Source organism: Rana temporaria, chromosome 4 (genome assembly GCF_905171775.1).
Source record: "Rana temporaria chromosome 4, aRanTem1.1, whole genome shotgun sequence".
NCBI lineage: Eukaryota > Metazoa > Chordata > Amphibia > Anura > Ranidae > Rana > Rana temporaria.
The window spans coordinates 466,272,331-466,284,728 of record NC_053492.1 but is presented as its reverse complement, the minus strand read 5'-3'; the positions used below and the strand labels follow the sequence as shown (position 1 = coordinate 466,284,728).

Here is a 12,398-nt window from a genome sequence, read left to right as displayed (position 1 = left end):
GTGCATTGCGCTAAATGACGTCGCAAGGACGTCATTGGTTTCGACGTGAACGTAAATGGCGTCCAGCGCCATTCACGGACGACTTACGCAAACGACGTAGATTTTTACATTTCGACGCTGGGGAAACGACGGCCATACTTAACATTGGTTGCCCCTCATATAGCAGGCAATATAGGGGCAACTTTACGCGTCGCAAATCTAACGTAAACGTCGTATCTTCACTGCGTCGACCGCGCGTACGTTTGGGAATTTGCGTATTTTGCTAATTTGCATACTCGATCGGGAAAACGACGGAGGCGACACCTAGCGGCGAAAAAAAAAATTGCATTTAAGATCCCACAGCGTAAGAGCCTTACGCCTGTCGGATCTAATGGTTATCTATGCGTAACTGATTCTAAGAATCAGTCGCATAGATACGACGGCCCAGATTAGGACTTACAACGGCGCACATGGCGTTGCGCCGTCGTAAGCCCTTTCAGAATCTGGGCCACACAGCTTAGGATACAGTGGTGGCTGGTGCTCAAAACTGATGGTGACAGTCAATCATCCACCATCCCCCCAGTGAATGGCCGTGATTACCCACAATACACCCCACGCAGGGGATGTACAGCGGCGATCACCCACCACCACTCCCCACCCCCTGCGGGAGAAGGAAGGCTGCGATCACCCACCCAACGCAGGGGATGTACAGCGGCGATCACCCACCACCATTCCCCACCCCCTGCGGGAGAAGGATGACCACGATCACCCACAGCCCACCCCACGCAGGGGATGTACAGTGGCGATCATCCACCCCCACTTCCCACCCCCAGCGGGAGAAGGACGGCTGCGATCACCCACATCCTGCGATCACCCAGACCTAAAATAAGTGTGAGAATCAGGAGTTCTGACTTCACTAACAATGTGCTTGTTCCAGGTCAGTGACTCAAAGTATTGAAGCCAATCAACTGCCATTTTCAGAAGAGGGTCAACAATGGAAGGTTTAACTATCTCCCTATCTTGGCTTGTGGTGTCCTCATCCTTTTCATCTTTGTTAAGAAAATTACTTGCAAAAAATGTGAGAATCAGGAGTTCTGAAACTTTATCTCCTAATTGCTTGTTCCAGGTCAGTGACTCAAAGTATTGAAGACAATCAACTGCCATTTTCAGAAGAGGGTCAACAATGGCAGTTCGTATATCTCCCTATATTGGCTTGTGGTGCTCTCATCCTTCACACTTTTGTTAAGTAAATTACCTAAAATTAGTGTGAAAATCAGGAGTTATGACTTCACTAACCACATGCTTGTTCCAGGTCAGCGATTTAAAAGTATTGAAGCCAATTAACTGCCATTTTCCGGAAAAAAAATTCAACAATGGCAGTTCAAGTATCTTCCTCAGGGCAAGTGTTCTATAAAGATAAGATGCTGAAACTTCTGATTTTCTACTGTCGCTCGCTCAGCAATGGCAGCTTGAAGCTAAAGTGATTTTTGTCATTTTCTCATTCTGCTCTACGACACGCTCCCCCCCCCCCCGGCCTTGCCTATGACAGGTTCACTTTAACCACTTCCCGACCGCCGCATGTAGATATACGTCGGCAGAATGGCACATACAGGCACGGGACCCCCCCGCTACATGCGGAGGTCGGATTCCCGCGGGTAGCGATCCGGGACGAGGGCGCGGCTATTAGTTTATAGCCGCTCCGTCGCGATCGCTCCCCGGAGCTGAAGAACGGGGAGAGCCGTGTGTAAACACGGCTTCCCCGTGCTTCACTATGGCGCTGCAACGCTCGAGTGATCCCTTTTATAGGGAGACTCGATCGATGACATCACACCTACAGCCACACCCCCCTACAGTTGTAAACACACACTAGGTGAACCCTAACTCCTACAGCGCCCCCTGTGGTTAACTCCCAAACTGCAACTGTCATTTTCACAATAAACAATGCAATTTAAATGCATTTTTTGCTGTGTAAATGACAATGGTCCCAAAAATGTGTCAAAATTGTCCGAAGTGTCCGCCATAATGTCGCAGTCACGAAAAAAATCACTGATCGCCGCCATTAGTAGTAAAAAAAAAATAATAATAAAACTATCCCCTATTTTGTAAACGCTATAAAGTTTGCGCAAACCAATCGATAAACGCTTATTGCGATTTTTTTTACCAAAAATAGGTAGAAGAATACGTATCGGCCTAAACTGAGGAATTTTTTTTTTTATATATATATATGTTTTTGGGGGACATTTATTATAGCAAAAAGTTAAAAATATTGCATTTTTTTCAAAATTGTCGCTCTATTTTTGTTTATAGCGCAAAAAATAAAAACCGCAGAGGTGATCAAATACCACCAAAAGAAAGCTCTATTTGTGGGGAAAAAAGGACGTAAATTTTGTTTGGGAGCCACGTCGCACGACCGCGCAATTGTCTGTTAAATCAATGCAGTGCTAAATTGTAAAAACCCCTTGTGTCATTTAGCAGCATATTGGTCCGGTCCTTAAGTGGTTAAAGGCTTCCCTCTAATGCAGCTGTAATCAGGTGCAGTCTATACATAGGCTGCTTTTTCTATGACATTTTCGCACCTGACATTTCATACTCATTATTAGAAGGTCGCTCGTGCTCCGATGTCATTTGCAGGCCTGATGAATGATCAACTTTCCAGGGAGCCGGACCACCTCTCTTTATTATTGCAGTTTAACCATAGAAATACTGAGCGCCTTTATCTTGGATTTCACATGACGGGAGAAGAATAGCAGGAAGGCCAAATGCCCGGCGCTCTCTTCTATTTAGAATTAATAGAATTATCCAGAGAGAGGACGAAAAACAAAGCAAAAAATTCTACTAGACGGCCTTACCTTGGGCACTGCCCCGCACCGTATGCTGTTGATCAGGGAACATTCCAAAACTTGGCCTTCCTGGTAAAGAAATAATAACACAATAAAACACAATATTCATTCCATGTGTGATATAAAGTTGTGGAAAGCTATAACACAACGTAATATACAACATAAAAAACCTAATAATTCACACTTTACCAAATCTAATTTTCCCAATTCCTGCAGTGTGCGCTCCTCAGAAGGTTATCATTTTAGGGCCGGATCTCCAAATTACGGACCACTGTAAAGTTTTATCCAGCCCTCAGGTGTAAGAGGGGACTCTGATGGGGACCTGGATGTAAGGGGGGACTTTGATGGGGACCTGGATATAAGGGGGGAACTCTGATGGGGACCCTAGGGAGGGGGTGGGGGACTCTAATGGGGACTATAATGTAAGGTATTTTCTGATGGGGACTCTGGGGTGGGTGGTGGACTCTGATGGGGACTATGATGTAAGGAGGATCTGAAAGGGACCCTGATGTAAGGGGGGACTTTGATGGGGACAATGATGTAAGGCAATTTTCTGATGAGGAACCCTGGGTTTGAGGAACTCCAATGGGGATTATCATGTAAGGCCTCCTCTGATGGGGATTCTGGGGTGGGGGAGGACTCTGATGGGGACTATGATGAAAGGCATTCTCTGATAGGCACCCTGGGGTGGGGGAAGGACTCTGATGGGGACTGATTTAAGGCATTCTCCAATAAGGACCCTGGGTAGGGGATGGGGGACTCTAATAGGGACTATAATTTAGGGTATTCTCTGACAGGGACTCTGGGGTGGGTGGTGGACTCTGTGTGGGGTTATGGTGTAAGGAGGCTCTAAAAGGGACCTTGATGTAAGGGGGGACTTTGATGGGGACAATGATGTAAGGCAATTTTCTGATGAGGAACCCTGGGGTTGGGGAAGTTCGATGGGGACTATCATGTAAGGCAGGGGTGCCCAACCTTTTGAAGAGCGAGGGCCACTTAAGCAACTTGGTAACCAGTCGCGGGCCACATTGAGCGGAGTGGACGGATGACAGGTCACTGCTACTCTATAGGTCCTCCGATCCGCCCAGATGGAATGGGACGAATTCCCTTTTGTTTTTTTGGATTGGAGGTAGGCGAGCGTAAACGGCAATCTGTCGCTATGTAGAGGTCAATTGAGGGTCCTATTTGGTTGGGCTGATCGTGTGAAAAGGGCCTAAGACTGCTTTCACCCTGATGTGCTGCGGTTTACCCACAACGTGGGTGCAGCATAATGCACCTGTGTCTATCCTGCGGGTTAGCTTAACTTTGCCATAGACTAGCTGTAGAGAAAGCATCGGCCTATGGGGCTCTGCTGCGCAGCCGCTTTCTTCCTCTACCACCACAATTCACAACACTGATGGTGCAGTATGGCGGGTTGGCAACCTGCGATCTGGGCTTGTTAACCCACCATTCCAGAGCATGAGGTCGCGGGCCACATCAGAGGGCTCCGCGGGCCACATGTGGCCCCCAGGCCACTGGTTGGCCACCCCTGATGTAAGGTATCCTCTGATGGGGATTCTGGGGTGGGGGGGGGGGGGGGCCTCTGATGGGGACTATGATGAAAGGCATTCTCTGATGGGCATCCTGGGGTGGGGGAACGACTCTGATGGGGACTGATTTAAGGCATTCTCTGATAAGGACCCTGGGTAGGGGGTGGCGGACTCTAATAGAGACTATAATGTAGGGTATTCTCTGACGGGGACTCTGGGGTGGGTGGTGGACTCTGTGTGGGGTTATGGTGTAAGGAGGCTCTAAAAGGGACCCTGTTGTAAGGGGGGATTTTGATGGGTACAATGATGTAAGGCATTTTTCTGATAAGGAACCCTGGGGTTGGGAAACTCTGATAGGGACAATGATGTAAAGCATTTTCTGATGAGGGACCCTGGGGTTGGGGAACTCCGATAGGGACTATGATGTAAGGTATCCTCTGATGAGGGACCCTGGGGTTGGGGAACTCCGATGGGGACTATGATGTAAGGTATCCTCTGATGAGGGACCCTGGGGTTGGGGAACTCCGATGGGGACTATGTTGTAAGGTATCCTCTGATGAGGGACCCTGGGGTTGGGGAACTCCGATAGGGACTATGATGTAAGGTATCCTCTGATGAGGGACCCTGGGGTTGGGGAACTCAGATGGGGACTATGTTGTAAGGTATCCTCTGATGAGGGACCCTGGGGTTGGGGAACTCCGATGGGGACTATGATGTAAGGTATCCTCTGATGAGGGACCCTGGGGTTGGGGAACTCCGATAGGGACTATGATGTAAGGTATCCTCTGATGAGGGACCCTGGGGTTGGGGAACTCCGATGGGGACTATGATGTAAGGTATCCTCTGATGAGGGACCCTGGGATTAGGGAACTCTGATGGGGACTATGATGTAAGGTATCCTCTGATGGGGATTCTGGGGTGGGGGAGGACTCTGATGGGGACTATGACGAAAGGCATTCTCTGATAGGCACCCTGGAGTGGGGGGGAGGACTCATCATTTCATCCAAATCTAAAAAATAAAGCTTTGCCTTCAGTTATACTTTAAGTTGCCAACATGGACTGTTGTAGTTTCAAAGAAATATATGACTACAAATGTGAATCTCCATCTTTTTTCCATGACGAGCTTCTATACCGCCATGAAGAACCTGACCCTCGATCACTCATTCTATTATTATTATTGTATTATTGCTCACGGAGTTTGTTTGCCAAATCCAACATACCTTTCCTTCGCTCTTCCATGAAAGAAAGAAGCCGAACTCATCCATTTTAAAGAGGCAATTAGGCTCGAAAACAAACGACTCCTAAAATGGGCAGAAAGCAAGAAAGAAGTGTTAATAATCCCATGCCAGCTTCGCCCACCAAAAAAAAAAACTACGACATGCCGGATCCCCTATGATGGATCCCGCGGCTCCTCTACAGTCCAGGTACATTGTGCGGGAAGACGGGGGGACGTGACAACTACAGATGTGGAGAATGTTTGAAAAATAATGATCAGAGGCACACAGGAGAGAGTGTCAGCGGCTCTGACATATGTCATTGTGTAGAGAGGCGATAACTAGCGCCGTATGGTGCGATCGGCAAATGCTACTCAACATTGTGTGGATGAAAGTACCAAGCCGAGGCTTTGATGTGTTCTGCTTTTATTCAAAACATCTTCAGCAAAGGCAAACAATCCCATAGAATCCAGAATCAGCGAAAACATTAATTACTAATTACTCACAATTTTTGGAGGACGCCGACAGCCGCTTTGTGCCGACTGGAACTTCACCAAGACTGTGGAAATCCTCCCAACACTCCATCTTATACTCCAGGGCTCAAAATTTCAAGTCCTGAGCTACTAGCCAGGCCTTAAGGGTTACTTGCCACCAGTTGACCCAACCAATCCCTACCCTGCACCACCCCTAATTCCGCCCCTAAACACGCCCTCATAAATTATCTCATGAAATGACACTTACATGTTTTATGCAGAATTAAGTAACAAACTTTATCATTGCGGCCTCTGCTCACTGTGCCCACCCCTGCGTCATCTGCTCACTGTGCCCACCCCTGCGGCCTCTGCTCACTGTGCCCACCCCTGCGGCCTCTGCTCACTGTGCCCACCCCTGAGGCCTCTGATCACTGTGCCCACCATTGTGGCCGTCTGCTCACTGTGCCCACCATTGCAGCTTTTACTCACTGTGCCCACCATTGCAGTCTTTACTCACTGTGCCCACCATTGCAGTCTTTACTCACTGTGCCCACCATTGCAGTCTTTACTCACTGTGCCCACCATTGTAGCCTCTGCTCACCTGTGCAGAGGATCGCCCCAGGGGAAGAGGAGCTGGGAGTGGGGGGCGCGGGTACCGCCAACATGTGGGGATTGATCGGGAGCTGTTCTCCCATCGATCACCCCAGGAAAGAGAAAAGCCGCGGAACGGCTCCCGATCAATCCCCGCATGCCGGCGGTACCCGCGCTTACCCCCCCCCCCCACCCCACTCCTCGCCAGAAACAATTTTCCACTCGCATTTTGCGAGTAGGCGAGTGGAAAATTTGGGAGCTGTTATACACTATATTACACTAAAAGTATTGGGACGCCTGCCTTTACACACACATGAACTTTAATGGCATGCTAGTTTTAGTCCGTAGGGTTCAATATTGAGTTGGCCCCGCCCTTTACAGCTATGAAGCCTCGTACACACGCACGGTTTTCACTGCAAAAAAGCTGCTGGCAGAGCTTTTTGCAGAGAAAACCGTGCGTGTGTATGGTTTCTCGCTGAGAAAAATAGAGAACCTGCTCTCTATTTTCTTGTCGTGATTCTGAGTGAGTTTGGGGTGGAGGAACTTGACTGGCCTGCACAGAGTCCTGACCTCAACCCGATAGAACACCTTCGGGATGCATTAAAGCAGAGACTGCGAGCCAGGCCTTCTCGTCCAACATTAGTGCCTGACCTCACAAATGCCCTTCTGGAAGAATGGTCAAACATTCCCATAGACACACTCCTAAACCTTGTGGACGACCTTCCCAGAAGAGTTGAAGCTGTTATAGCTAAAAAAGGATGGGCCAACTTAATACTGAACCCTACAGACTAAGACCCCTTTCACACTGAAGCATTTTTACAGCGTTTTAGCATTAAAAATAGGGCTATTAAAACGCTCATAAAACGCTCTCCATGCATCTCAATGGACCCTTTCACACTGAGTCCTGCAAGCAGCATCTTTGGAGCAGCTTTTGGGCGCGGAAAAAAAACGCTCCAAAAACGCCCCTCTCCATTGAAATGTATTGAAAAGCGCTGTAAAAACGCCTTACCCTTTCACACTGAGGCACTTGCAAAGACGCCCTAAAACGTTAGGGTCTTAGCGGTGCTTTACCAGCGTTTTTCGGGCGCTGGCAGTGTGAAAGGGCTCTGAAAGCACTCAGGCTTTCACATTGGGATTGCAGATGAGGCTTCACTTGAATAACGCTCCAATAATGCTTAAAAAACGCTCGAAAAACGCCCCAGTGTGAAAGGGACCTAAGACTGGGATGCCGTTAAAGTTCATGTGTGTGTAAAGGCAGGTGTCTCAATACTTTTGGTAATATAGTGTATATTAAAGTGGAAGTTCATCCTAGAATCACTCCATGGACATTAAACAGCTATGGAATATTCAGGAAAGACATTCAATATCATTAAATCCAGAATCATCTAAAATATTATTTTCTAATTCCAGTTTTTGGAGGAAAGAGCCTACAATCGTTTTGTGCTCATTGGCACTTCACCCAGACCAAGAACATTAAAACAGCCGGAGAACAAAGGGAAGCAATGCCATAAACCCAAATTCTGACATGCGTCTGTGTCTATGCAGCCGTCGCATGTGCATCCACATCTATGAGCAGCCTGCACACAGGTCTGAGGTGGATGCACGCTCAACCAATCGTGGCACCCATCTAAATGAGCCCTTACTTACTCCTGACCCCTGAACTCTGAACATTACTTACTCCTGACGCCTGAACTCTGAACATTACTTACTCCTGACCCCTGAACATTACTTACTCCTGACCCCTGAACTCTGAACATTACTTACTCCTGACCCCTGAACTCTGAACATTACTTACTCCTGACCCCTGAACATTACTTACTCCTGACCCCTGAACTCTGAACATTACTTACTCCTGACCCCTGAACTCTGAACATTACTTACTCCTGACCCCTGAACATTACTTACTCCTGACCCCTGAACTCTGAACATTACTTACTCCTGACCCCTGACACCTGAACATTACTTACTCCTGACCCCTGAACATTACTTACTCCTGACCCCTGAACTCTGAACATTACTTACTCCTGACCCCTGACCCCTGAACATTACTTACTCCTGACCCCTGAACTCTGAACATTACTTACTCCTGACCACTGCACTTTGCATTACATAGAATTTAAAATGAAACTACATGTTACTTACACCTCACCCCTAAACTTTTCTAACTGAAATGTATACTGCTTCTACAAGCTGAACCCAGCCCAGCTAGCCGACCCAAAACCCAGTTAGCCAGGCCAGAACTTAGCCCGAGGCAGGGGTAAGAACTTTGTCCAGCCAGCACAGAATTCAGTCCAGCCAGCCAGACCAGAAGTCAGTCCAGCCAGCCGGGCCGTAATTCAGTCCAGCCAGACCAAAATTCATTATTGCCCTTTTTTTTTTTTTTATGCCCTTCCCTGGTGGTCCAGTGTGGGCTTCCCTGGTGGTACAGTGTGGGCATCCGAGAGGGGGGGGGGCCTGCGCTGATAAACAATCAGCACAAACCCCCCCTGTCAGGAGAGCAGCCAATCGGCTCTCCTCTACTCGCGTCTATCAGACGCGAGTGAGGAAGATCCATCAACGGCTCTTCCTGTTTACATCGCGATCAGCCGTGATTGGACACGGCTGATCACGTGGTAGAATGCATGAATCTATCTATAGGAGATTGACGGGTACATACCTCCCAACTTTCTGAGATGAGAATGAGGGACACCTATCAGCAAAAGTATGCAGGCATAGGACACACCCCTTGCCACGCCCCCTTAAAGGAGAATTGTACAAAACAAATAAGATTAGTTAAACCCACAAGTGCTTTTTTTTTACCACTACTGTTTCTTTATATTGGCTTTTGGAATTTACAAATGCAGCAATTTAGAAATCAGATTAGCGCTGGGAAACACTTTTTGATAGATAAAAAGTGCATTTTATATACATCTGTATAGATCAGACCAAAACGAGGGACAAATGAGGAGTATGAGGGACAGAGGGACATTGCTCCAAATCAGGGACAGTCCCTTGAAATCAGGGACAGTTGGGAGGTATGCTGGTGCAGGAGAGAGGGGGCGGCGCTTCTATGGACGCACCGCCACTGTCTGGCGGTAAACTGGCCCTTTGTTTAGAATGTTTGGAGATCTCTGCTGTAGAACACAAATCATTCTTATTCCAGAACTAATACAAGCTAATTGCAGAATGTCCCATTTACAGCTCACACTTTTTCTCCAAACTCACAGAGCACCTGCTGCTTCAATGAAATGAAATTGATGGTGTGCAGGATAATAAACTCACAAATGCACCTGTTTTTTTTCCATTTCCCCAAAATTGCATTATTGTCCGGGTAACAGATGTCTCTCTGACAACAAATGGATCACTCAGCGACTTACCTCTTCATATCTGTCAAACACGGCTCCTTCTTGCATGAAAGCAGGGACGGCCTTCTGCCAGTTAAATTCATACGGCTTGGCCATGTTTGGTTTCTAAAGGTCTGGAAGATAGAAAACATACAAAACCATAATTATCACACCGAAATGGAAGCAAGCACTGCGTTTCTTCTCAAAATAATTGACAGCATATAAAAAAAAAAAATTAAAGCGGGAGTTCCAACCACAATTAGCATTTTTTAAATGTATGTCCTTTCATCCTGCGTTTTTATAATATAAATCCGGTCACTTACTATTTTACAATCCGCCGCAGATCCGCATAGATATTCAAAAAAGATAGTTTATAAAACTATGTCTACACCGTTGTCATTTTGCTTGTGGGCATTGTGAAGCCCACAAGCACTTACTTCCTGGAAGTCTTGGATGGGGAGTGATAATTGGACAGCGCACTGCATCCTGGGAAATGATGACACACATTTCCCAGGAGCATTAGAGGGAGATGATGTCAGAATCCTAGTTGATTCCAAAGGCAGATTTCGTGGGACCGCATAGCAACAGGCATTTCCAGATGAGTAAAATAATATATATATATATTTTTTTACTTTTTAGGTCTAATGAGCACAATAATGAAAAAAACTAGTTATACTACAAAATCTACTACAGTTCTGATGTCTCGGCTGAATTTTTATGGGATCTCATATTTTTAACAATAAATGTGTCACATTTCTCTTGACAGGTAAAGCCTCACTGTCGGGACCCTGGTCTGAACCCGCAACCTCTGCAGCACCTCGCGGTGCTGGACAATTCCTTGAACAATCTGCCTTGAACCTTGTTTCTTTTGAACTTTGAACCCTTTGCTCCTCCCATAAACTTCCTATTTTACCCATGCCTCTGCACTTCCTGTTTGTCAGGTTATTTTTTTTATCTCTTCAGCCAATATCTCCTGCTGCTACTGTCACTCTGAACCTGCAACCTCTGCAGCGCCTGGTGGTATCTCTGCTTGCTGAGCTACCTGGGATGCTGGACAGCAGGCTGGACAATGAATAATCTGCCTTGAACCTTGTTTCTATTGAACTTTGAACCCTTTGCTCCTCCCATAAACTTCCTGTTTTACCCATGCCTCTGCACTTCCTGTTTGTCAGGTTATTTTGCTCTCTTCATCTCCTGCTGCTACTGTCATTCTGGACCGGCAACCTCTGCTGCGTCTGGCGCTATTTCTGCTTCCTGATCTATCTGGAATGCTGGACAGCAGCCTGGACAATTCCTTAAAGTGGAGTTCCACCCAAAAATGAAACTTCCGCTTTTTGGTAATCTAACCCCCCCCCCTCTGGTGTCACATTTCTCTTGACAGGTAAAGCCTCACTGTCAGGACCCTGGTCTGAACCTGCAACACAGGACAGGACAGCAGCCTGGACAATTCCTTGAACAATCTGCCTTGAACCTTGTTTCTTTTGAACTTTGAACCCTTTGCTCCTCACATAAACTTCCTATTTTACCCATGCCTCTGCACTTCCTGTTCGTCAGGTTATTTTTTTTTATCTCTTCAGCCAATATCTCCTGCTGCTACTGTCACTCTGAATCTGCAACCTCTGCAGCGCCTGGTGGTATCTCTGCTTGCTGAGCTACCTGGCATGCTGGACAGCAGGCTGGACAATGAATAATCTGCCTTGAACCTTGTTTCTATTGAACTTTGAACCCTTTGCTCCTCCCATAAACTTCCTGTTTTACCCATGCCTCTGCACTTCCTGTTTGTCAGGTTATTTTGCTCTCTTCAGCCAATATCTCCTGCTGCTACTCTCACTCTGAACCTGCAACCTCTGCTGCGTCTGGCGGTATTTCTGCTTCCTGATCTATCTGGAAGGCTGGACAGCAGCCTGGATAATTCCTTAAAGTGGAGTTCCACCCAAAAATGGAACTTCCGCTTTTTGGAATCCAAATACTCTGGTATCACATTTGGCACCTTTCAAGGGGGAGGAGGGAGTAGATACTTGTGTAATACAGATATTTGCTCCCACTTCTGGGCATAGATCACCGCGATGACCTACGCCAAGTCCGGCGCCTACTGCCTAGGACACACTTAACCCCGTCAGCACCCCCTGCTGGTTAACCCCTTCACTGCCAGTGTCATTTTTACAGTATTCAGTGCATTTTTATAGCACTGATCACTGTATCAATGACAATGGTCTTAAAATAGCATCAAATGTGTCCGATGTGTCCGCCATAATGTCGCAGTCACAATAAAAATCACTAATCGCCGCCATTACTAGTAAAAAAAAAAAACTATTAATAAAAATGCCATAAAACTATCCCCTATTTTGTAAACGCTATACATTTTGCGCAAACCAATCGCTAAATGCTTATTGTGATTTTTTTTACCAAAAATATGTAGAAGAATACGTATCGGCCTAAACTGAGGAAA

At 46.8% G+C, this 12,398-nt stretch overlaps 1 protein-coding gene across 4 annotated transcripts in view; it reads right to left on the bottom strand.

Moving 5' to 3' along the window:
• The window catches only part of PLCB4 (phospholipase C beta 4), a 477,241-nt gene that overhangs the window by 184,779 nt on the left and 280,064 nt on the right, over positions 1–12,398 (bottom strand). For all 4 annotated transcript variants that reach the window (XM_040351702.1, XM_040351705.1, XM_040351703.1 and 1 more), the window contains 3 exons: positions 9,983–10,083; positions 5,569–5,649; positions 2,829–2,888 (listed from right to left, as the gene is read on the bottom strand). In XM_040351702.1, coding sequence (XP_040207636.1) covers positions 2,829–2,888; positions 5,569–5,649; positions 9,983–10,066 — 225 coding nt within the window. In that variant the 5' untranslated portion in view covers positions 10,067–10,083. The remainder of the gene's footprint in view (positions 1–2,828; positions 2,889–5,568; positions 5,650–9,982; positions 10,084–12,398) is intronic.